The sequence below is a fragment of the Sinohyriopsis cumingii genome, chromosome 11, assembly GCF_028554795.1.
Source record: "Sinohyriopsis cumingii isolate HCF-2022 chromosome 11, ASM2855479v2, whole genome shotgun sequence".
NCBI lineage: Eukaryota > Metazoa > Mollusca > Bivalvia > Unionida > Unionidae > Sinohyriopsis > Sinohyriopsis cumingii.
The window spans coordinates 12433086-12460216 of NC_142971.1; the positions used below are offsets into that span (position 1 = coordinate 12433086).

The window sequence follows — 27131 nt, forward strand, 5'->3', positions numbered from 1 at the left end:
AACTGATGATGAATAATGAATCATTTTGGAGTTCTGGAATAAAATGTAGGGAATGGATAACAAGCAGAAAATGGAGAGAAGGCTACTCACTTGATGAAACGCATGAGAATTACAAAATATATTCCTAATGAGCATAGCCATATGACTAGTAATTGCTTCTTAATTATAATTATGCTCATTATTTCAACATGGAATGTACGTGGTATAATGTCTAGCACGCAGAAACTAATTGAATTGTTACCAGGCACAGATATATTTGTTATCACTGAATATTGGCTTTGTACAAAGAATCTAACGTATTTAGATAAATTACATGATGATTTCAAAGTAGTTGCGCTACCTACTGAAGAGATACAACAGTGCTATAGAGGTAGTGGCGGGGTTGCCGTATTTTATAGATCATCACTATGCAAAGTAAGCACCTTACAAAATGAGTTCCCAAACATTATGGCGGTGAAAATCTTAGTGAGAGACTTGGAACCCTTAATTTTGATTGCAACCTACTTTCCCTCGACAACTAGAACTGATGATGCATATAACAAATTTTGTGAAACTGTTTTTGATGTGTATGATAGGTATCCTGCTGAAAATATATGAATAATTATAGGCGACATGAATGCAGATCTTGTGTGTAAAAATCCATCAAGAAGAGATCTTGCTCTCAAAAAAAGAATAGAACAGAGAAACATAGTTGCTACGCTGGTGATAAAACCACATGAACATTACATCACGTATAGATCAAAAGACATGTCACGAACGTCCACACTTGATTATATATTAATACCTGAAATAATTAGAGGTGCTGTAAAAATACACATAGTAAATGACAAAATTGATTTCTCAATATCGGATCACCTACCTATTACAGCATCACTTGCAAAAGATATATTGAAGGAAAATAAAAAGACATGTGTATCTCCAAGAATGAAATGGAACTTGGCAAATCCATCAGAAATGAACATGTATAAATCTGATGTTAGTGCATTCTTGAATTTCACCTATGAGTGTAAAAAGGTAGAAGATATAGAGAAATATAATGAATTGATAACTAAGAGTGCAATAACTGCATCAGACCGATATATTCCAAAGTCCGAATTCAAATCGCACTTGAAACCATATTGGAAGAAAAGTGGGCTTGAAAAATTACATCAGAATATGAGAAAAGCGCGCGGAGAATGGATCAAAGCAGGAAAAAATAGAAGCACAGAGTGTAACATCAAAAGAAGATACAAGGACGTGAAAAGAAAGTTTATAAAGAAACATAGGCTAGAGAAAAAGGTATATAAAGAGTGCATATTTGAAGAGATAGAAAAGAGTGCAGAAATGGGAATAGACGAATTCTATGCAGTCATACGGGAAAATGGAAAAGATAAATCGGACATTGGTAATATTGCATTTCGAGGAGTAGAATCTAATACTTTGGATGAATGTGTCAATCTATGGAAACTATATTTTCCTGAATTAAGTAGTACAACAGATGAGGAACATAATGATTGTGTCAAAATGAAGAATATATACGAAGAAAGAGACTGATAACATAAAATATAAAAATATTACAGCGGAAGAAGTGTTGCAGCATATCAAGTCTCTAAAAACAAAAAATCACCAGGCATTGATTGCGTATCGAATGAGCACTTAAAGTATGGTGGAAAATATTTAATCAGACATTTAACTGCCCTTTTTAATTACATGATCCAGTATGAGTATTTACCTAATGTATATAGATGTGGGGTGATTATACCGATACAAACAAAATGGTAAAGATAAAAAGGATCCGGTGAATTATCATGGTATAACATTGACATCTTGTCTGGGAAAATTGTTTGAAAAAATATTGATGACCAGAATTCAAAAATATTTAGACAAAATAAGCTTTCCACATCCTTATCAATTTGGATTTCGTAAGGAGGCTGGAGCTATCTCCGCTGCATTTACTCTTCAAGAATGTTTGATGTACTTTAATAATCATAACTCTAATGTATATGCTGTTTTTCTGGATAACGAAAAGGCATTCGATAGACTGTGGCATTGTGGACTACTAAAAAAACTAAAAATATTAGGAATTAATGCAAAAATATGGAGAATAATCGCCCATTCCTACACACAGTCAAGTGCCTGTGTAGCGTCTAGAGGATGTATATCGAACACATTTCCATTACGGAGAGGCGTTGGTCAAGGGCGTGTAATGTCGGCTTTTTTATTTCTCGTGTACATAAATGACCTATTGAATGAACTAGTAATGACTAATTGCGGGATAACAGTGAATCAGATGAACATACCTGGCATGCTTTTGGCAGACGACACTACTCTACTAAGCTCTACGCTGAATGGATTGCAAGTACTCGTGAATACAGCTTATCAGTATGCACAGAAGTGGAAATTGAAATGTAACTCTAACAAGAGTAATTGGATGATATTTAGTAAAAAAAAAAATGAAGTGTACTCATCAAACGGAATTACTCTGGGATCACAGAATATTCCTAGAGCAAAAAAGTGAAATATGCAGGAGTTACCTTTGCACAATCAATGAAAACTAATGATCGTATAGTCCATTCCTACGATAAAGCTAAACGTGTAACAAACTCACTATACTCAATTGGATTAAATGCAAATGGGATGAAACCTATAGTTTCTGTGAAAGTCTGGGAAAGAGTTATATTGCCGTCTGCTTTGTATGGCTCAGAACTCTGGTTTAATATGTCATATCAGGGCATTGAATCAATGGAGAAAATACAACGATATTTCGCCCGGAGAGTACAAGGTTTCCCTCAAAGATCGCCTATTGGATCTACGACATCATGCTTGGGGATGATATCAATGGAAGTTTGCATAGATAAGCAAAAACTCGTATTCCTTGGTCGTATGTGTAGAACATCAGCAAACTTAACTGCTAAAAAGGTTTTCCTCTGGGCTGTTGGAAATTTGATTTTTGACCCCCAACATAACTATAACTCTTTTATATATGATATAAATACTGTACTCAAAAAGTATGATTTAGAAGACTATCTCAACGACTTTATTTTCACTGGAAAATTTCCAAACAAAATAACATGGAAAAACTTAATTGGGACAAGAATACAGATATTTGAGGAAAGAAAACATGAAATGAGTATCAGAAATCCATCAGAGGGATTCGGTAGATTTTTAAAAATTAATCCAGGACTAAAAATGCATCATCTATGGAAAATAGCTTACACTGACTCAAGCAGGAAAATGGAATATGGGACATTAATTCGTATTGGAGGAATGCAGGCAAGACCTGGACTGTGTCCCCTATGTGGCAAAATGAGTCATGACCGTATTTTGCACATTTCGATGAATTGTGCCTTAACCTCAGACGACAGAAACCACTTGATGGAAAGTCTATTTTCGTATATGCTCCAGTGATTTACCGTGATTTCTGTGATCAGATCGATAATGTTATACTGATTATACTACTTGGTGGTTTAAATGATATATCAGAACGTTTAGAATTTGAGGCATGGATAAATATGATCAGACTATCTACCAAGTATTTCATTAAGATAAAGGATATTATATATTCGATTCAATAGAGAACTCACTTAGAATATAAGGAAAGAAATACTTGTACTGGATTGCAAAGCGATTAAGAAACTAACTATTTTTGTTGTGAGGATACATTTTCAAATGTTCTATCGTATATATATCTCTATCTAGTTTAGTAATGATTTTAATTTATTTATTCGTTTGCTATTGGAAATAATTTAAAAAGTAACGAATCCACTATTTTTGTGATTCTATGTATAAAAATGCATTTCTTTTTTGTCTTTAAATCTTCAGAAAATGGAGGAATAAAAGAATATCATCATCATTATCTCTCTCTCTCTCTCTCTCTCTCTCTCTCTGTGAAAATATTCATAATGATATCCCACTAAGTGAAATCACCTATTATGGCTTACTTGAAACTATTCATAAAGGTGCGTTCCCAATGCACCTAAGTTTAGTGAGACATTTTAACACTGCGACACTATAAAAAGGGGATTGCATGAATATTATACATCGGCAGCCAAAATTCATTCTACTTTCAGCCATGTTTCCTGAGCTGCAGGCGTTTTTCAGAGAGATTCCCTTATTGAATAAAGAAGCAATCGACTTTTTCATACAAGCAACAAGGCAAGCAATGGCAGATAGGCGAGAAGCGCAATCGGGGGTAGGCAAAATAGTACTAATTTGAATAAAACATCCTTGACTTTGTCGCGAAATATTTGGATTTTTATTTATGACAGCTCACCTGTAAAAAAGGAGCACGTGACTTTATGGTATTGCAATGCGTCATTCGCACGCCATGGATTCTGCGTCGGGCGTCGTGTTGTGTTTTGATGGGTACCCTAGAAACCATTTGGCTTCAACATCAACCAGAGGGAACATATATTTTGAAATCTCTTTCAAAACGTCAGGGTCAAGCTGATCAGGCCTTGTGGGAGTGGTTTTACATATACCATTTTCAACGCTTTGCTCTTTGGTGCCTTCCCTGGCAGTCGTGTGTCTTCAGTATCAACCGGAGGAAAATGAGTTTTTGACATCGTCTCCAAAACTACTGAGCAAATGTCTGTCGACCAAACTATATAGAAATTGTTTGACATTTTCTACCAAGGTTATGTTTTGTGACTTGCCTGGTAACCATGCTGCTCATATAATAAACGGATGTAAATGTAATTGTGACATCTCCTCTGAAATTACTGATCAAGTTTCAACCAGTATCTGTAGAAATATTTCTAGTGATATAGTTTGAGTCACTTTTCTAGTAACCGTGTGAGATCCATAGCAAACCAGATGAAGCGTAATTTGTATGTTTCCTGCAAAACTACTAAGTCCGTCATGAACAAACTTTGTATGTTTTTTTAGCGTGTCTTCACAAGGTTTATTTTTCGTGGTTTCCCCGGCAATATTTTGACTTTCACAGCATCTGGGGTTCCGCTAATGTTAACCTCGTATTCCTCTCCCCATCAACAACCATTAGGTTTTCAAAGCAGTCGGATGGAAAGCTTTTGCTAAAGTACCTAGCTAATGAGTTACATAATGACTTCTAGACTAACCTGAGCTAGGGGAGGGATCTCAAAACCATATCATTGATATTTATGCACTAATGGTAGGTAGATGTGACCCCCATTAGGTAAAAAGTATAAATCACAATTGCAGGATGATGGTTCTGGTGACACTACCTTTCGTATGTCACATTTTACTTTATGGACTTGTCCATCTTGTTTCACTTGTAACTATATCATACATATGCCCTGCAATGGGCGTTCAACGTCCTTCATCTGTTCGGGATTGTTTGTTATTATTGATATTCCTTCCGAAGTACTAGGAGGGAAAAAAACAATACCCTTTTCACTATATCTCTTAGTTCTGTTGAGAAGTCTTTGCTGAAATAATTTTCAAAAGGATTCAATAGTATATTGTATGAAAATAGTGCTAATCTTACCTCCAACATGGTCGCTACCCTGCTCATCTGGAAAATTTTGTTATTTGCTATATCTCTTGAACGGAGAGTCCTATCGAAATGACGTTTTCGCTGACACACTGCAGTTAATGTTGCCGGTCCGTAATAGAAGCGATGCCGAATCGACGGCCAATATGGTCACCATAAAATCTTTCTCATCAATACTGTAAACACCTGGGGGTGAGTAGTAAATAAATAATTGTCATTTGCCTCTGTTTAGTGTTTTGATGCAGCAGAACTGTCCGACAACGCCCCCCCCCCCCAAAAAAAGGAATATCACTCTTTCTGATGTTTTTTTAACAAAAAGATTATTTTGATCTTCCTATGTATTTCATGCAAAAACTCAAGACGTGAACTGTTATACTTTTTATTTTTCAGTCTCTCTGCCCATGTACTTACTGTATTACCATGTACTTATTGTATTATCATGTACTTACTGTATTACCACGTACTTACTGTATTACCATGTACTTACTGTATTACCATGTACTTACTGTATTACCACGTACTTATTGTATTACCATGCACTTACTGTATTACCATGTACTTACTGTATTACCATGCACTTACTGTATTACCATGCACTTACTGTATTACCATGTACTTACTGTATTACCATGCACTTACTGTATTACCATGTACTTACTGTATTACCATGCACTTACTGTATTACCATGTACTTATTGTATTACCATGCACTTACTTTATTACCATGCACTTACTGTATTACCATGTACTTACTGTATTACCACGTACTTACTGTATTATCATGTACTTACTGTATTATCATGTACTTACTGTATTACCATGCACTTACTGTATTACCATGTACTTACTGTATTATCATGCATATATGCTGCTACTGTGCACATTATATTTTTGTGACCAAGTTAACTTGAGAATATACTGCGGATTCATATGGAACCATCCATACATTAGAGCTCAATTATCTATACATTAAGGCCCAGTTATCTTGATACGCACATCACATACACTTAGCAGATATACAAAATACGCAAGATGAATATGGTTCCGTCCATGTGAACTTAGATGAGTATGCCTGAATCCACCTCTGTCATACTTAGCATATACACTGTATATAAAATACACAATACGAATATGTCTTCCAGTCGCATGAACTTAAATAAGTATGCCCACATCCATCACAGTCATACTTAGCAGATATACAAAATACACAGTATGAATATGTGTTCCAGTCGCATGAACTTAGATGAGTATGCCTGAATCCACCTCAGTCAAACTTAGCATATATACAAAATACACGATATGAATATGTGTTCCAGTTGCATGAACTTAGATGAATATGCCCGAATCCACCTCAGTCATACTTAGCATATATACAAAATACACAACATGAATATGTGTTCCAGTCGCATGAACTTAGATGTGTATGCCTGAATCCACCTCAGTCATACTTAGCATATATACAAAATACACGATATGAATATGTGTTCCAGTTGCATGAACTTAGATGAATATGCCCGAATCCACCTCAGTCATACTTAACATATATACAAAATACACAATATGAATATGTGTTCCAGTTGCATGAACTTAGATGAATATGCCCGAATCCACCTCAGTCATACTTAGCAGATATGCAAAATACACAATACGAATATGTGTTCCAGCCACATGAACTTAGATGAGTATGCCTGAATCCACCTCTGTCATACTTAGCAGATATGCAGAATACACACTACGAATATGTGTTCCAGCCACATGAACTTAGATGAGGATGCCTGAATCAACCTCAGTCATATTTAGCGTATATACAAAATACACAATATGAATATGTGTTCCAGTCGTATGAACTTAGATGAGTATGCCTGAATCCACCTCAGTCATATTTAGCGGATATACAAAATACACAATACGAATATGTGTTCCAGCCACATGAACTTAGATGAGTATGCCTCAATCCACCTCTGTCATACTTAGCAGATATACAAAATACATAATATGAATATGGTTCCGTCTACATGAACTTGGATGAGTATGCCTGGATCCACCTCGATCATACTCAGCAGATATACAAAATATAAAATATGAATATGTGTTCCAGCCACATTAACCTAGATGAGTATGATTGTATCCACCTCAGATATACTTAGCAGATATACAAAATACACACTATTTACTTAATTTGAATTATAGTGGTTTTCGCACATCAGTGCATGTACCGCTGTTTTATGCCTGCATAGCAGGCTGTTTAATTACTCCTAAAGGAATGAAGTGGAGCCACTTTACCAAGGCATTTATGTGCTCAATGAGCACTTTTTAATTAAAGCCGTCAGGTAGTGGGACTAATTGAAAGTCCCTGACTACCTGAATGGAGGGCTTGGAACAAGTGGGAATAGACCCAGCACACAGTCGTGTTTCATGTCTGTATCCACTGAACAGTGTAAAGTGTATATGAGTGGGAGTAGACCCAGCACACACTAATATTTATGTTGTAATTTTACTGAATTATCAGTAGTGTAATGAGCGTGCACTGCACGCCAACTGGTTTTGATGTCCGACTGTTGCAAGAGAGGAGAGGGTGGGTTTGTTGATTTCGGTTTACAGGTCGGTGCTCCTTGACTCCAGGTTATATGGCCTAAATGTGGTCGTCTTGTACAATTTGGAATAAAACTCTGCGCTGATTATGTTTCGGATTTTTTGTTAGGATGGATAAGGGTACCTTATATGACAGCTTTGTTATACGACTAGGTTTGCCACCTTGTATGGCTGGTGCTGATGGCCCTAGACTTCAGACCACATTATATGTTGTATAAAATTTTGGGGTCCTTTTTTAATCTTTAATAAGAATATTTTTTGTTTGCAGCCTTGTGCTGCGGGGCCTGATGGTCTCAGGTGTTTAGATTACCTTATATGAGCTAATTTCGGGTCTTACTTTCCTAAAAAAAATGACTGTTTGTTAGCCACCTTGTGGGGCGGGGCCTGATGGTTTTTGGTATTGGACCACTTTGTTAGTTCTAATTTTCGGTCTGTTTGGTATTTAGTTTATTAAAAGCTCTTGCCAGAATTATAGCTTTCATCTTCAGTCTATAGTGTGTTTAAATTTTGAGTGTTATAATATTAGTTTTCATGCAGATTGTTAGATTAGAGGTTGTTAAGGGTTAAAGAAGGTAGAAAATGAAGGAGGCAATGGAAAAAACATATAATAATAAATAGTTTTTATTATTTTTTGTTATTAATAATTTTTTTTTTAATTTTAGATTAACGTGAGTCCCCCACCCCTTTTTATTGAGTATGTTGGGGTGGATTTTGTACAGGACAGATAGTGGTCATTATCTGGGATAAGAGATGAAGCTAAGGCTACAGCCCACGCATTGGTGGCAAAGACATCTAATTGGGTTGTAAACATAAGCCCTCCTCCCATCTCCCTCTCCTTTGGTATTATTTCTGTTTATCACTATTCTGTTAATTTTGTTTAAAATAATTAAATAATAATTTTTTTTATTCTACGTATCGCGAATGTTTGTATTCGTATTTTAAGATTTGATTTATTTAAGTCCCTCTCAACACAGATTTTTTTATAAGACATATCTTTGCGAGTGTTCGTGTCCCATAAGACATATCAAAGACATCGAGTCCCATTTTGTTTCCTGTTTATTTATTGGTGAGGGACATCAGTTTATTTAGGTCCCTATCATTAGTTATTAGTTTAGCCTATATTTTGTTTGTTAGTCCTGTCTCATGGATGAAGTTAATTATGTTTACATATGTGGTGTTTATGTTTGGATTTGCAATCGATATGAATCTGGGTATGTATCAGGGGATTCCAATTTTAGTTTGCTCCGTTCTGAATTTAGATCTTTCTTTCTTGAGCTTTTGGTAGTTGTTGAATATGTGAGTTAAGTCTTCTGAAATCTGGCAATGGAAGCAATTAATGTTTGAAGGTTGAGGTCATATGTGCTTTCCAAAGCTGCTGGTCATTTTATTTTCCCGGTTAGGATTATATTAATGATCTTTTGATCGGAGTTGCTAATTTTAGGTGGTTTCCTAGTTCCGTCAGTAGCTTTTTGTGTGGAAAAGAGATTCCGACATTTGATGTTTTGGCTCCAGTATTCTTGCCATTTGCTGTTAATATTGGTTTTCGGTATACTGATTAATTCGCTGACACTACTTAATGTTAGTAGGTTTTTGGTCGTTTAGTTTGTGTTTACTATTTGGTCAGTGAGTTATTTCCCTTCATATCGATGTGCGATGGTATCTACTTTTTGTTGGTTGTTATTTAGTTCATTAAGTGTTAAGTAGGTTAGGCTAAGGGCGTTTTCTCTTGATTTTGTATCTTTTGCGAGTATAGAGGTAATAACGCTGAGAGAGTCACTTATTATTACTGCCTTGTTAATACTGTTTTCTTTAATCTACTTGAGAGCCTCCAAGATGACCCAGAATTCTGTTGTATAGATAGAGCAGTGGTCAGGTGGTCTGCTTCCTATTTGGATATTAAATTCAGAGATTACTACTGCTGCTGCTGTTGGGGGTGGGGGTGCTCTGATGTTTTGGACCCATCAGTATAAATGTTCACCGAATTAGGATAGTAGTGAAGGGGGGGGGGGCATTATAGGGACAATGGGAATTAGCATTACAGACCCCCCCCCCCCGGGTCACTATAGGGACTATGTAAATTTAACATGGGGAAAATTGCTGGGTCACTATAGGGACAAGGGAATTTAACATGGGGAGTAGAGTTTGGGTTTGTTTAGGGACAAGGGGAATTTAACATGGGGAATAGAGTTTGAGTTTGTTTAGGGACAAAGGGAATTTAACATGGGAGAAAAAAAAACTACTTTAGGGACAAGGGGAATTTAACATGGGATTTTTTTTTAAAAAAATTTAAAAAAAGGGGTAGGCAATGGAAAGTCAATCTCTTTTCGAGACCTATGAGTGGCCCTGAAAAGGGCCTTTGGGTTTATGTTAATGTATCCATTAACATAAAGGGCACCGCATTGGTCTTCTTCTTGTCCTTAGAGTGCGTCTCACTGTAGGACCGTAAATCAGGATTCTTTGAGGCATCCTTGTTTTTCTACGTAGATCCTACGTATCCACAGACTGGTGTCTGTCCTGTGGACAACTGTCCACTTGGATCGGACATACATGGGTATGTCCGTCCGGAACATCATTGAAGACACAAGCATAGAAGATTGCACATCGGTCCACATCTTGAGGCACCGAGAACAGGTGAATCAATGCAGTGAACTGCACTTATTTATAGGTAGAGGTAGGATTGAAACGGATTGAGTTTGTTCACCAATCCAAACACGCGTTACAAAATTCAGTCAGCCCGCATCCAATTCGAAGAGAGCAGTCTGTGACGTCACGTGGTCTATATAGATTCGCTAGCGCCTGTCTGCAGTCAATCTAAGCGACAGTGATTCAACATGACGGAAACTCAGAAAACGATCCATTGGGGTGCACCAGCAGTGGAGACCGCCCAAGGGAACCCGGACTTACTTTCAGAAGAGGTAAATTGGGATTTTGTGGATTTTCTTAAATCGCAAGAATTTGTTCCGGAACCTTCGTCACCTTCATTACCGCAATTGGAGAATTTTAGACAGAGACAGAAAGAAGAATTGGAGAAATTTATACAACGACAAAAGGAAGCGGAAGAAGCTTTTCTCCTACAGCAACAGCAGCAAGAAGAAGAGGTAAGAAAAAAACAACAACAATTAGAAGTAGCAGCAAAGAAACAAGAGGGTGAAAATCAAACGGTCATGGTACTGTTGGACATTTTAGCGGAGTTAAGAAGTCTGAAACAAATGTATCAGACTTCTTTATCACGACCGAAGAGAATACGACCTTCCCGAGCTAAACACGTCAACCCTGTGACTAAGCCTACCGTACCACCCTTAGTGATTTCAACCAAGTCATCATCATCAACAGTACGCAGTCCAGAAGTAGGCCTTGGCCGTGGCAAAGACTTAAGGCAGTTAAAGTTGATTGCTTAAACTCACCCCTACACCAAAAACCAAAGGCCCTTTTCAGGGCCACCCACGTCTCTCGAAAAGAGATAAACTTTCAATTGCCAATAACTCAAAAAAAAAAAACCAAAAAAACCCCATTTTACCCCTATAGTACGTGTATATGAGTGCGTGAGTGTACGTTCTTATTTTAAAATCAAAACTCAAAGACACTTACCTTATATAATTAATGTATTCTTTTATCAATGGTTACAATCCAATTCACAATTCACAACAGAGCACTTTAAAAAGTTCTTACACTCCTTCTGTCTCATTGTTTAGTCTCTCTGTTTTTTAAATTTCTTCACCGTCACAGTCTTTTCATCCTCCTCTTCCTCCTCACTTTCTTTCCTTCTTCTTTTCTTCTCCTGTTTATTTTTCTTTACCTGGCTGCTTTCTTCCTCTGAAGAATCCCTCTCTTCCTCTGAAGAATCCCTCTCTTCTTCTGAAGAATCCCTCTTTTCTTCTGACTCCTCTTGTTTCTTTTTTGGGCAATCTGGAGACCAATGTCCTTTTTCTTGACAATAATAACAGGTATCTTGACATTTGTCTTTTCTAGCCCCTTTTTTTCTTTTTTGACGGTCTGGACACTCTGAAGACCAATGCCCTTTCTTCTGACAGATATAGCAAGTATCTTCACTTTTATCTCGAAAGGAAGGAGAGTAGTCCGTCGGCTGGTCTGAAGAGAATTTTCTAATGACCCCTCGCAAAGCTCTGATGAAACGTTCGATTTGGCTAGTCTCTTCCATCGTTGTGCTCGGTTAGAGAGTGAAATGAATAGTGAAAGGACAAGACACACACCCTTTTATATACGCTGGTCTGCCATGACTACAAAATTAGCCCATGGTGTTTAAACTTTAGTCATTTGACGTTTTTCACTTAAGATGAAACGATCCTATTAATTCGAGAAGAAAGAAGAAGAAAGTAAGAGGCAGAAACGTGATCTATCGCCTCGTACCAGGGCTGAAGTCTTGGCATAAATTCATGCCAGTGATTTTGAAGAGGACATGAGTGAACCAGAATCCGAACCCTCTAAATCAAGTTCACCACCCTTAGTCAATCCTGAAAAGTACTATTCCATTCGAGAGACGGAAAAGCGCTCCTCTAGAAAATTTAGAACCACGGCTTACAAATACACGGTGAAGTTTAAAGATTTCAAGGCTGAAGTACCGTTAGAGAAAGCAGAAGGGTTCATCACCGGGGTGTGGGATTCTTTGCTCACCGCACTCAAGCGACAATGTCAGCCCAAAGAAGACGATCGCTTGAGACTTTCCATACAACACGACGGATTGAAATCCCCTGTTTGGATTGAGTTTAGCACCCCTGCAGAATTGACCGCTTCCAAAGTCATGGACAAAATTCAACACGTACAACAATCCAATGACCAGTTTGACATCACCGATGGAAAAGCCACACTGGACATGACCCACGTCTCTCCTCCTCAAGGGACTGGACGCAGAAAGATGTTATTGGTGAACGAGCTTCGCAGCATTAAGCGTAGCCTCGTCCAAATTTACAACCCTCAAGATCAGATGTGTTTAGCCAGGGCTATCGTGGTGGGACGAACCTATGCCAACAAAAACGACACGGTAGAATGGAAAAGAGCCTGGGAGAACATTCGAAAATCGGACCGAGTCAAACAACGAAGTGAAGCAGAACTCCTGTTGCAACAAGCCGGACTGTCCAAAGACACACCCTGTGGCATTCCTGAGATGCAAAAATTGCAAGATGTCCTAGCTCCACGATACACCTTGAAAGTGTACCCTCAAGAAGTGCGCGGGCCTCTGTTGTTTCGAGGGAAAGACTTTAAGGATGGAAAATACATTCATGTCTATTATCACGATGACCATTTCGATACCATTACCAGTATCACCGGATTCCTGGGATATGTTTATTATTGTGAGAAATGTGACCATGGTTATAATAACCGAGAGCAACACAAGCATTGCGGATTGAAATGCTCAGGATGTTTGGCCTCTCCACCCTGTCTGAGCGAAGGACCAGTGCATTGTTCAACTTGTCTGCGCACGTTTGTCAGCCCTACCTGTTACCAACAACATTTGAAGACGCAAGGTTCACAGCAGAAATGTGCTTGGCAACTGTTGAGATTGTGCCCTACGTGTGGACAAGGCATACGTAGCAATAATGCCAAGGCACACGTATGTTCAGGAAAGAAAAAATGTCACATTTGTCATCACATCGTGGACTTGGAACACCATTGCTACCTGCAAAAATACCAACCCCCACCAGAGAAAGAGGACGGTCACAAGAAGAAAGGCAATTTCATTTTTTTTGATTTCGAATGCATGCAAGAGACCGGTATTCACATTCCTAATTTCTGCGTGGCTCATCGAGCGTGCGAGAAGTGCATTCAGGAACCTATCTTCAGTCATTGCCCTCACTGCAGTAAGATTCCCGGAGGGCGTGAAAAAAATCTTTCGAGGACCGAACACGTTAGCCGATTTTGCCAAATGGGTCTTAGACCCCATCGACAAGACGTGGAGCCAAGAGGACATCGAACGTTACGGAGATTGTCATCGTCATGCCACGGTGATGGCTCACAATTTCTCCGGATACGATGGACAGTTTCTTTTGAGATACTATACGGAACAAGGCACCGAGCGTCCTAAAGTGACTTTGAACGGAGTCAAAATCATTTTCATGCAAGTGGGACAAGTACAGTTTGAAGATTCGATGAGTTACTTGGCCATGCCTTTGAGTCGAATGCCTAAAACGTTTGGAATGACAGAAATGGCTAAAGGTTATTTTCCTCACTTTTTCAATACGAAAGCCAATCAACACGCCGTTCTACCCCATTTGCCTGAGGCTCACTATTACAACCCCGACAACATGCGTACCGAACAACGAGAAGCTTTCTACGCTTGGTACTAGGCTCACGCCTCGGACCCTTTCGACTTTCAGGAAGAAATGTTAAAGTATTGTCGTTCCGACGTGGACATTTTACGGCGATGCTGTGGAAAATTTCGAGAACTGTTCATGGAACACGGAGGGGTCGATCCTTTCAAAGAAGCTTGCACCATTGCCAAAGCGTATTCCTTAGTGTACCGACAATGATTCATGCCTGAAAACACCGTGGCTGTCATCAGCCCTCAAACGACCAACTATGTCAAACGTCAATACTCGGTCAAAGCCCTACGCTGGTTACATTACTTGTGCGACAAGGAAGACAAATGGATTCAGCATGCCCGCAACGGAGGGGGTGAAAAGACCATCGGAACGTATTCGGTCGATGGCTGGGACTTAGAAAACCCCAAGATCGTGTACGAGTTTAACGGTTGCTTATTTCACGGATGTCCCGTCTGTTACCCTGATCGTGACACTAAAAATCAGTTTTTACAACGAACCGTGGAAGACTTGTACCAGGCCACTTGTCAGCGACGCCTAAAGTTAGAACAGGAAGGATACCAAGTGGTGGAAATGTGGGAACACGAGTATGATCACCGTTTGAAAACCGATCCCGAGTTTAAACGCCTCGTGGATAGTTACCAGTTCATGGACCCCCTGAACCTGAGGGATAGTTTGTACGGAGGAAGGATCAATGCCACCTGTTTGCAGTACCAAACCGACGAAGAGAAAGGAGAAGAAATCAAATACTTGGACGTGTGCTCGCTGTATCCCTACGTGTGTAAATATTGTCGCTTTCCTGCCGGGAACCCGCAATTGCTAACGGAACACATCGACCTGAACCACATTCGACAATACGAAGGCCTGATCAAGTGCAAAGTCTTGCCTCCCACGGACTTGTACCATCCCGTGTTACCTCACCATTGCCAAGGCAAACTGATGTTTCCTTTGTGCCGTACTTGTGCCGAAACGTGCAACCAAGATCAGCCTTGTCAGCACACCCATGAAGAACTGGCCTTGACGGGAACGTGGGTCAGCGTAGAATTGTTCAAAGCTCTGGACATGGGATACCAACTGTTAGAAGTGTACGAAATTTGCCACTTTCCCAAGACACAACAATACCACAAGGGTGACCCGACGCAGAAAGGCATTTTCGCAGACTACGTGGATGCCTTTTTGAAACTGAAACAAGAAGTCAGCGGCTATCCTTCCTGGTGTCACACTCCCGAAGACCAAATAAAATTCAAAGAGAAATACTGGGCACAAGAAGGCTTCACTTTAGATCACATCGAGAAAAACGAAGGCAGGCGATCGTTTGCCAAAGTGATGTTAAATTGCTTGTGGGGTAAAATGGCACAACCTCCGTTGTTTACCCAAGACGGAATATTTGACAGAAACTTACCGCTACTTCCAGATGATTCACGACAAAACCAAATACATGAAACACGTGGACGTCGTTCGCGAGGATTTGATCTTGGTCAATTACGAGGAAGATCTGGACTTTGTACAAGACGACCCTTTTGGAAATGTCATCATTGCGGCTTACGTGACAGCCTATCCTCGCTTAAAATTGTACGAAGCTTTAGAACTGTTAGGGGAACGTGTTCTGTACTTTGACACGGACAGTTGCATTTACATCGATCACCCGAGTCAACAGCACCCTGACATCGAAGGAGACCGTTTAGGAGCCTGGACAGTCGAGCATCCCGACGACAAGATTCTAAGTTTCGTCAGTGGCGGTCCTAAAAATTACGGCTACGAATACCGAGACCCACAAGGAGAAGTGCACACGAAGTGTAAAGTGAAAGGATTGACTCTGAATTATCGTACCAGTCAAGTGGTGAACTTTGGCGTATTGAAAGAAGCCTTGCAGTCTGGAAAAGATGAACACTTTAAAGTGACCACCTATCAACCCAACCAGATTGTACGTTTACCCACTCATCACATCAAATCGTGTACCAGAAGCAAGTGCGACTGCCCAACCACTTTACTTTGCCGTATGGACATGTTGGTATAAAACATTGGTTGTAAGAGGATAGTCAACCACCAGAAGCATGACTTCGCCACAGCAAGAATCGAGTGAGAAACCCGATGAGAACTCCAAGTTCAAAGCCTACTTTTTTCCAGTCTTCTTACCTGACTATTGTGATTGTGTCCGTCGATTGGACACGTTTCAGAAATGGCCTACGGATAGGAAAGGATTACCTTCTTCGCATGGTTTAGCTAGAACAGGATTTGTCTACTTGGGACCTGAGTCAGGATTGGGATACGAAGTACAGTGTTTCGCTTGCGGACTGAAGTTACGAATGGATCTATGTATCTACAAAGATTCAGCTATTCTGGAACATACTCGATGGTCTCCGCACTGTCCTTACCTTTCTATGGCCTTTCCACCCATGACATTACGGTACAATGATGACGGTACCTTAGAGACGGTACCTTCCAAAACAAGACATAAAACACATAAAAAGGAACGATGTACAAGCTTGAGACTGCATTGCGACTAGTATAAAAAGGGGCTATGGTCAAGATCGATTGTTCATTGGGACTACCAAGACCGAGCGACCAAGATGAATACTTTCAGAGAAACACAAAACAAGTTTAGACAGGCACAATTCAAGTGTGGGGCTTCGGAAGTGGAATGCGATTGTGAGCCTTGCGATGGGTATGATGCTGTACGTTGTGACCTTAGCGATGCCGTAAAGCATCATGGGAACTTTGTTCTCACTACCCCTATCATGGAAAGGGATGCTGTGCGTGCCAAACCTGAGGGATGCGAAAGCGATGCCGCTCGTCCTCTTGGACATTTTACTGGGTTTCGTTTTAAAGGTGGATGTTCACCTTCACGTCTACCCCCCTACGGATGTCATCCAGCTCTGAGCAAACTCCTGTCCATGTCACCCAACCCTCATCGAAACGAACCTGTGAAAGAGGAATATTCGTTTCCTGTGCGTTTGTCGGAATACTGCGACTTTGAAAATCGTCTTCAATCGTTCAAAGGAAAATGGCCTAAGTATCTGGGAGGACCGACCCCCGAAAAATTAGCCAGAGCCGGATTGTTCTACTTGGGCGAAGGAGATAAAGTCAAGTACTTCAGTTGCGGCGTGTCACTTCACCACTGGGAATCGCAAGATTCGGCCTACGTAGAACATTCTCGATGGTCACCGAATTGTTATTACTTCCCTTTAGTGGGACCGAGACATTCAGGTAACTTACCATGTCGTTGACGAAGAAGAAACCAGACTGGTTAGGAGTCAAATGTTGGACATCACCGAGTCCAGTATTTAAACTTCATTTCAAAAACGATATTGAATCATTACCTAAAGAACTGCAAGAGAAGATTTACAAAGAAGTTTGGCAGGGGTTTGACAGAGTGAAATCTCAATGGGTCACTGTAGAACTATTGTTCCGAGAAATTCACAAGAGGAAAGTGAAAAAAATCAACCAGTGTGTTAGATTTCTCTGGGACAAGTGTGCATTCGTCCTATTATATCACTCTAGACCGTTTACATCAAAAGAGTTCAGTGAGATTCTTGGACGTTACCCTGAATGGCAGTGGTCAGAAATTACTTACTATGTGGATTACTTTTGCTCTAGAAGAAGATTGTGAATTGTACGGACTGACCTATTCATGGATACTTTGCTAGAGAACATTCGTGCTTTGCCTGTGGAGTTGAGAGAACGCATTTACCGAGAACTGATCAAAATACAAGTGAAACGCAAACGCAAAGTTATTCATCCGTTTTTAAATTATGCTCTGTTCCAAAGTATAAGAAGACTGATTATGAGTGGATATTACATCAGCCACAAAGGTAAACGAGGCTATTGGCCACCACCCAAGGATTCCAAAAACAGTGTATATAGTTATGGATACTTTACAAGAGAACATTTTGGGCTTGCCTGTGGAGTTGAGAGAACGCATTTACCGAGAGCTGGTCAAAATAGAAGTCAAACGTAAAGAACAACTGCATCCGTTACATCACCAGATCTTTAACCACTGGTACCTGAATGGTATAAGAGGACTGATTCGTCAGAAATTGTTTCAGTGGTAAGACCTTGTTGAACACTTTCAGTTAGTGAATGAACTAAACGTTCGTAATTTTGGTTACGTCGAGATTCACCTGCTGCAATGTATTCAGGAAGACGGGTTAAAGGATTACCAACATATTTTACGTGGAATCTGCTTAGCGGAAGACGAAACATCTAGACAAACTCTGACGTTTCGGTTACAGTATGCAAGATTTAGATTCCGTACTGGAGTACGAAGATCTCTGGCTAGAAAGTACGTGTATTGCTTCCGAAACAAAGAGACTATAAAATCAGGCTGCCATGCCACGGATTATGGCACATGTTATTGAACAGATTCCGTGGAAGGAACTCAGTGACTATATTCAAACCGTGGATCATTACCATCGATTATTACAAGAACTGTATCCATTCAATTTGGGTCGACAAGTGGTGTGTGTCTTAGTGACTTGTTTTCTGGGATTTCGTTTACCAGCCGATTCTTTGTGGACTGTTTACGAACAGTACTTACCACCCCAATGGCCTTAAATGGTCACGAAAGACTCCCTTTGCTCAAAGCCTTGCGTTTTCATCTGGATACTTCTCGACCTCTACGGGAAAAAAAGATTCGTCAACTTTTAGCTACCCAAGACGTGTATGACGATGTGTGTGTAGCTTGTGACTTACACCCCCATTGGACAGATGTCCGTGCCTGGAAAGAATCGGATTTTGAGGCTTGGACCCAAGAAGTGGCCCAGTATGCACGAGAGTTGTTCAAGGAAAAAAGTTACTTTGCAACCAGTGTTAGTGACGGTGCCGGAAGAACCCGTCACCCAGGACAGGACTGTCGTGGACATGCCTGAAAGACCCTTTCGGGAGGACACTTGTGTTACCTTACCCTCTATAGAACTGGTCAGAACATTACCCAAAACATGTTATACAGACATTTGTGTTTATTCCACGTTGATGGTTATCATGTGCCTTTTATCCTTGTACTTAAGCCTTTGGCTTTTATGTATTTTTGTCTTTCGTGTCCATGTTTAAAACATTCAATAAACGTGTCCTGAAAAAAAGTATATAAACTCTCGTCTTGTCTGTTGTCGTGTCACAAGTGACATTCCTGACACTATGGCTACCTCTTCTGTCTCTGCTCCCTCTTCCTCCACTGTCAAAGTCATCGACGAACACTTAGATCGTGCCAGTTGGGAGGCTTTGTATCTTCGCCATCCCTTTAACATGCTCATTGCTGGACCTAGCGGTTCAGGCAAAACCGAATTCGACAAACGTTTGATCGAACATAAACATCATTTGATCGATCGACCACCTCAGCGGATCGTGTGGTGTTACAAAGAGTGGCAATCGGCGTACGGCCTCTTGCGAGAAAGTCAAGGCGATTCCATCGTGTTTGTGGAAGGCATTCCTAAAGAAGACGACGGCATCGTCTCTGACTCCCGTCAAACCCATTTGGTCATTTTCGACGACATGTTAGGAGAAGACGAAGAAGAAATTAAACTGTGGTTCACGCGCAAAGGGCATCACCGTAATGCCAGTGTCGTTTACATCACCCAAAATTTGTTTCAACAAAGTAAAGCCCATCGCACCATCAGTCTCAATGCGCATTACGTGGTCTTGTTTAAAAGCCCTCGAGATAAATCGCAAGTGCAAGTCTTAGCCAAACAGTTAGGAACGCCTTGGCTGACTCAGGCGTACGACGATGCCACTCAAACTCCACACGCCTATTTACTCGTCGATTTGAAACCTACGACCCCCGATGATTTGCGATTTCGTACCCACTTGTTTCACCACTGGTGCCAAGACGTAGGGCCTGTCCTGTATACGTCTCCGTCCTCGACTTAATTTCACTCCACACAAAAAAATCTATAAAAACCTCAGACTCTTTTCGTCTGTCTCACACTACGTCAACATGACGTCCCATGAGTCGCATCTTCCCGTCAAACTGATTCGTGCCTTGTATGGCATCAGTCGAGAAAAAAATCCATAAATACGAGCTCGTGTCTTAGAAGCTAGTCTCAAAGAAGTCTTACGATGGTTCACGGTGACGGCACGTCAATTACTCCAAGGAATCATTCAGATTCCTCATCAAACCAAACGCTTTTTTGATCGAAACAAAGTCGCTTTGACCCAACTGGCCGATCCCCGCATCGACACCTAAACCAAAAAACAAATCATTTTGAAACCTAGAGGGAGCGGTACTCTAGGAGGGGTCATCATTCGCTCTCTCTTAAGATGGGATCCTAATGCCCCCAAACTTCTCCCCAAGAAAAAAGTCAAACGAAGCTCCAAGAAAAAGAAGAAAAAGACCAGGTCCCCAAGGAGATCTTCTCCAGTGGCGGGACCCTCCTCTTACCAGACACCACCCCGGAAAAAGAAAAGAAGCCCCCAGATAAAGAAACAGAGAAAAAGTCCCCAGAAAAAGAAAAGTTCACAGAAGAAAACTAGTCACAAGAGAGGCACTTCGGCCAGGACGCAACCATACACTCGCAAACCACGACCTGCCACGACGGTGACTGCGTCTCCGGCAGCCTCACATTCATCGACTTCTCCGTTGATGACACCAAGAACTGAAGAGTACTTGGAGACGTTGATGACACCAAGAACTTCTCCGTTGATGACCCCAAGAACTTCCCCAGTGGCAGGACCCTCCAATTTAGTGTCACTGGCTGCTGGTCACAAAGTACCTGCTCTCAAAATCAAAGTTCAAGAAAGATCGGGCATGTTACAAAGTTTACTGGATTTGTCCAAGCAAGAACTGGCTCGATTTAGTCCGTTGCGTACCCCTGCACGACGTGTCATGCCTGTCCTGAAGTTGATACGACGTAAAGACAATCAGTGGCGACGTGTTCCAGTATAAAAAAGGCCTGTCACCATGTCGGGGTATCAGTGTTTTTGCTGAAGACTCAAAGATGTCACCCTCCAGAAAACATCCCTCTTCTAAACAGCCCGAAGGAAGGAAAAGAAAAGGACTGCCACCTCGTTTAGTCAAACATGGGGACATGTTATCTGTCCTGTCCAAAGCTTCTCCACCCCTACGAAAAAAACTCATTCAATCAGCTTCCAAAGAGGTCATCGATACCGTGTGCGAATCCTGTTTGAACGTGTTGAAAGGCACGATCCCTTTGTCCAAACACCAGAAACAATGCTTAGGCAAACATCGTCACGTTCTTCGCCAAATGGTTCAAAAGAAAATTCCCATTCGTCAAAAGAAGAAGATGTTGGTCCAAAGTGGAGGCATTTTACCCTTCTTGTTAGGTCCCTTACTGAAAGGAGTCTTGGGAACCATGTTGGGAGGACTGGTGGGAGCAAGATAAAAAGACCCTCGGAAGTCCCAAGATCTCAGAATCGACCCCTGACAACCCCATGGAAGGACGAAAACTAGCTTTAGTGCCTTACAAACGATGGATGGAATACCATCGTTGGCAAGAACAACGCACCCCGCATTTACCTCCCAATCCCCATGTAAGCGAGATGTCCCAGTTACAACACGAATTGCAGTCCTTGATGAATCGCCAAGATTTGTCCGAAACAGAAAAATCGCAAAAGTGCGGTCAACTCTTGCAACGACTGCAACTCTTTCACCAGAAAGCTTTAGACGAAACAGCTCTACCCACTCTGAAAGATTTTAAGACCTTGATGAAAAGTCCAGCACCATCACCAGTACCGGTACCACCACTACCAGTGACCAAGACAGAAAAAGGAGAAGAAGATGAAGGGTTTGAAACTCCACCAGAAAAAGTACGCAAGTTAACAACACCACCTACCTCCAGAATTGGATGGATTAAAAAGATGATGGCCACCCCTTCTTCATCACAAGAGAAAAAGAAAGTGAAGACAGAAGTGAAACAAGAACCGATATCCCCTGTTCACACATCCTCCTCCTCGACACGTATTGCCGGTCGCACACGCAAAGCATTGCAATCCAAGAAAATACCCCAAGATAAAAAGAGTAGCATCCTCCAAGAGTGGGTGTCTTATTAACACACAAACAAACACAAAAATGGAATAAGTCTTAGCCAGGATTTACTACGATCCCTCCCATCCTGCAGGTTACGCAGGAGTTCGAAAATTGCATCGTGCTGCCAAAATGCGACTGAAAAGTCTCCGTTTACCTCAAGTGCAACGATGGTTACAAGAACAAGCTACCTACACTTTACACAAACCCATTCGAAGCAAGTTTTCCAGAAGCCGCACCCGAGTGGAAGGCATCGATCATCAATGGCAAGCCGATTTAGCCGATGTCTCTCATTTGGCCAGTTACAATCGCGGCTACAAATATTTGTTTTGTGTCATCGACGTCTTTTCCAAATTTGCCTGGGTCGTACCCTTGACTTCCAAATCGAGCAGCGAGTTAGTGCGAGCCCTGCAGCGGGTGTTGAAACAAAGCGGTCGTCACCCTCTTCGATGGCAAACGGACAAAGGTACGGAATTTCTGAACCAAGCTTTCCAAAAAGAATTAAAGAAACGTGACATTCATTTTTTTTACCACCGAGAATCCCGAAACCAAAGCCAGCATCGTGGAACGTTTTCAACGCACTTTGAAAGAACGCATGTGGAAATATTTTACGCATCACCACACTCTGAAGTACATCGACATCTTACCGCACCTGGTGCAAGCGTACAACCAATCTTACCATCGAAGCATCGGACGTGCCCCGCAAGAAGTGACTCCCGACAACGAAGTGTTGGTGTTTCAGCGCCTGTTTGGTACGACCCCGACGAGGGCTGTCCCCAAGAAAAGTGGAATGTTGGCCGTAGGAGATTGAGTGCGCACTGGCAAAACCAAACGCACTTTCGACAAAGGTTACTTACCTAACTGGACGACCGAATTGTTTCGTGTCACTGGACGAGTGAATGGCCGTCATCCTGCCGTCTATAAATTGGAAGACATGAACGGAGAAGTGCTCAAAGGAACGTTTTATTTGCCAGAGTTACAACTTGTCACCAAAAAAGAAGACGACGTGTACGACATCGAAAGCATTCTCGAACGCAGAACCCGTAAAGTAGGCAAACGACGTGTCAAAGAAGTCAAAGTACGTTGGAAAGGATATCCACCCAGTTTTGATTCTTGGATCGACGCTTCGCAAGTCGTCGACTATAAAAAGAAGTGACCATCATGCCCTTTCACACAGACGCAGCTACTACGGCTACCAATCCTTCACCCAGTTCTTCTCTACAAGATTTGCAAAAACAACCCTTGTGGGTGTGGTGCGGAGAACGTGTGCCTAAAACGCAAATCGTCTTTTTCTGCCAAATCTTCGTGGTGTATTGCGTCATCGGGGCAGCCATTGCCAATATGAGTTTGCAACAAGGAGACAAACAATTGTGGACCATTTTATTGAGCAGTTGCATCGGTTACCTGCTTCCCAATCCCTCCCTGAAATTCTCCTCGAAAGGGAAGAACAGGAACCTTGTGTCCAGTGCCAGTGCCAGTGACCACTCCAATAACAACAACAACGACCCCATTTTAGGCGGAGACACGCCTCTGACGTCCAGTAACCCCTCGGGCAGCCACATAACTCTGGAATTATGAGTCACCAAAACCAATCTTACTTAACCTTACCCAGTGACAGTTCCATGGAGGTGTTTCCCAACAACACGTTGTGCTGTTACACGGCCAAATTACCTCAGGCCATCCCATTAGATCACGAAGCCCATTGGGAAGTGGCTTTAGTAGAAATCATTCATCCGACCCAAGTCCTCAATGTCCTTCCCAATCAAAATGTTTTTGATGTGGAAGTTCATGAGGAACCATTGCAACAGTACTTGGATATCTATGGCAAATATGACAAGAAAACCCCTGGCACAAAAAATAAAAAGTACACCACCTATCACTTGTTCATTCCTCCAGGCTATTATTTTAGTGGTCAACATTTGGTCAGCACCATAGCCTCCAGGTTTAATGTCGTGTTTCTTAAAGCTTTGGAAAGTGTCAAAAAAGTGTCACCATGGAATACCACAAAGCAGCTCGTCGCTTCTTGATGAAATTTGACGGGAATAAAATCCTGTCCATTATATTTTGTCCTGAATTGTTTGGCATGTTGGGCGCAGAGATGGACATGAGAATGGCCATGATCAAGACAAAGGAATTACCAATCATTTACGACAACGAGTCTTTTAGCAAGTTATTTCGTGCTCCGGTAGAACTGAACCAAGGACTGAATTTGATGTTCGTGTATTCCGATGTGGTGGAGTACAACGTGGTGGGATACACCTCTGTGCCGTTACTGCGTGTCATTCCTTTCAAAGTGGATTCTGCCACGAACGCTGACGAGGAAGGTGGAAACACTTATCACGTCCACCGCGAATTTGTACATCCTCACTATTTGCCTGTCAGCAAGTCGTATTTGGACACGGTCAACATTACTATAAAAGGAGATCTGGGACAAAATATTCTATTCACCAAAGGAAAAGTCACGTTGAAACTCCATTTTCGAAAACGGTTCTCTCACGAGTTGTAAGTCATGTATCCAGTGTACCGAGGGGTTGCTCGACAGCGAGGACACGGTTTAGGAGAATTTCTCCAAAATGTCATCATCGACAAACAAAACCCTAAATAAGCCTTCATGAGGGCAGGCAAAAATGTCTTGCTGCAAACGAGCAAAGACCTTTTGGGCCGCCGAGAAACACCTATAAATGCCCTGCACGCTACCGGGTCAGGTATTCAGCAAGGACAAGGCAGAAAGAGACGACGAAGAAAACACCCTTTCACCAGACTTCACACTTCTAAATCTAGAAAGGCAAAGAAAAAAAGAACCGTTCGAGACTTAGACGTTTTCGATTATTGAGACACAGAACAAAATGATGCACCGAGAGTCTTGCGCTTGTTCCAAGTCGGAACTGGATCTGTTTGCCATGCCCCCCACCATGATGACGATGCAAGAATCCCAGTGGGTGGAATTTCATCCCGTCTCCTCATTGACCGATTCCGCTCCCATCGAGTTTGAAATCAAAGGACAGCCCGAAGATTACATCGATCTGAATAACAGTTACCTATACTTGAAAGTGAAAGTGATCGAACCACCCAACACTAACCTAGACAATGATAATGCAGTAGCTCCCGTCAACAATTTCATGCATTCCTTGTTTAGCGAAGTGGACTTGTACTTGAATAACAAACTGGTCAGCAGCAGCATGGATACTTACCCTTATCGAGCGTACCTGGAAAATCTCTTGACGTACGGAAAAGAAGCCAAGAACACTCATCTGGATGCTAGCGTGGTATGGAAACCTGACAAAGCGACTAAGTTCAACGGCCTTACACTTGCCGGGGATGCTTCAAATAGAACGGGATTTGTAGAACGACGAACGAAAATTCATCTAATTCGTAGTTTAGAACTGATGGATTGCTTGCATCTAGACATGCGGTTACAAGAAAAGTATTTGCTGAACGGGGTGGATGTTCGCCTGAGACTGAATCGCAGCAGTGCCGCTTTCCATTTGATGGCTGCTGATGGTTCCACTTACAAAACCATCATCCAAGAAGCCAGACTCTACGTGCATCGTGTGGAAGTGTTATCTAAAGTGGGAAACGATGTCAGTCAGACGTTGAGCAGAACGACCGCCAAGTATCCGATACGTCGCGTGGAAGTGAAAACCTTCACCATTCCTGCTGGACAGCGATCCATGATCGAAGATCATCTGTTCCAAGGACAGTTACCCAAGCGTTTGATTGTTGGTATCGTCAAGAATTCAGGCTTCAACGGAGCCTACCATGAAAATCCTTTCAACTTTCATCATTACAATGTGTCCAAGATTGAAGTCAGTCGCGATGGAAAGACCTTGTGTACCCGACCCTTTGAGCCTAACTTTGGTGACAGGAATTATTTGAGATCGTACTTGTCGCTGTACGAAGCCACCGGACAGTTAGGAACCAACACCAGTCACGGTATTACGTACGAGGATTATGCAGGAGGCTATGCTTTGTGGGCTTTCGATTTCACTCCAGACCAAGGCAGCAACGAGGGACATTTCCACCCTATAAAATCCGGCCAAATTCGTGTGGAAATTCAGTTTGCGAGTCCACTGGATGCAGGGAACACAGTGAACGTCATCCTGTATGCAGAATTTGATAATACGATAGAAATCGACAGTTTGAGAGAAGTCATTCTAGATTATTAGAAGCTATGGAAGACTGTTATCCCTCTTTACCTAATGGAGAAACTTTAGACATGGAATGTGAGGAGACTGTGAAAGAAGAAGAAGAATCCCAAGTCGAAGAAGTGATCATGATGAAGTCAAGATGGCCAGAACAAGAAGCCCATTTAGTCTCCTGTTTTGCTACATTCCTGACAGATGTAATGAAAGAATTGATCAAGGAAGCGTGCTATGGATGTCACAACGATCATCCCAGTCAAATTCAACACGACAAAAATGTCTGATGTTGAGCCAAGAAGAAAAATTGGACAAATATCTGGACAAAGCTTGGGGTGTCATCGAGATAGAATTCGTGTTGAACGAGTGGTATAAAGGCTTGGATAAACATTCTTCTCCTCCATTAACGTCTCTGGAGCGCCGTCGCATCGAATCTCTCTTTGACCAGAATAAGAAGTCGGAGCCAAACGCCTTTTACTTGTCAGACATTTTCAAGCAAAAGGTCAGGATCGAATTGATGACTTATCATTACCTGTGAAGAAAAAAACCACACAAATCAATGGATACCTGGGAACTTTATTATCTTTTGAACCACAGTTTGTACACGGCTTCTTGGAATCCTGTCGTCTGTGCTAAAGATGAACTCCCTCATCGCAAACCTCAAGACCATCAAGCTTATGTGATCAACACGGACGACA

At 41.4% G+C, this 27131-nt stretch overlaps 1 protein-coding gene across 1 annotated transcript in view; it reads left to right on the forward strand.

Annotated features, from left to right (window-relative positions):
- Positions 1–27131, forward strand: part of LOC149787617 (cytochrome P450 3A24-like) — a 122263-nt gene that overhangs the window by 45728 nt on the left and 49404 nt on the right. The window contains exon 8 of the mRNA XM_089973794.1: positions 4050–4171. Coding sequence (XP_089829920.1) covers positions 4050–4171 — 122 coding nt within the window. The remainder of the gene's footprint in view (positions 1–4049; positions 4172–27131) is intronic.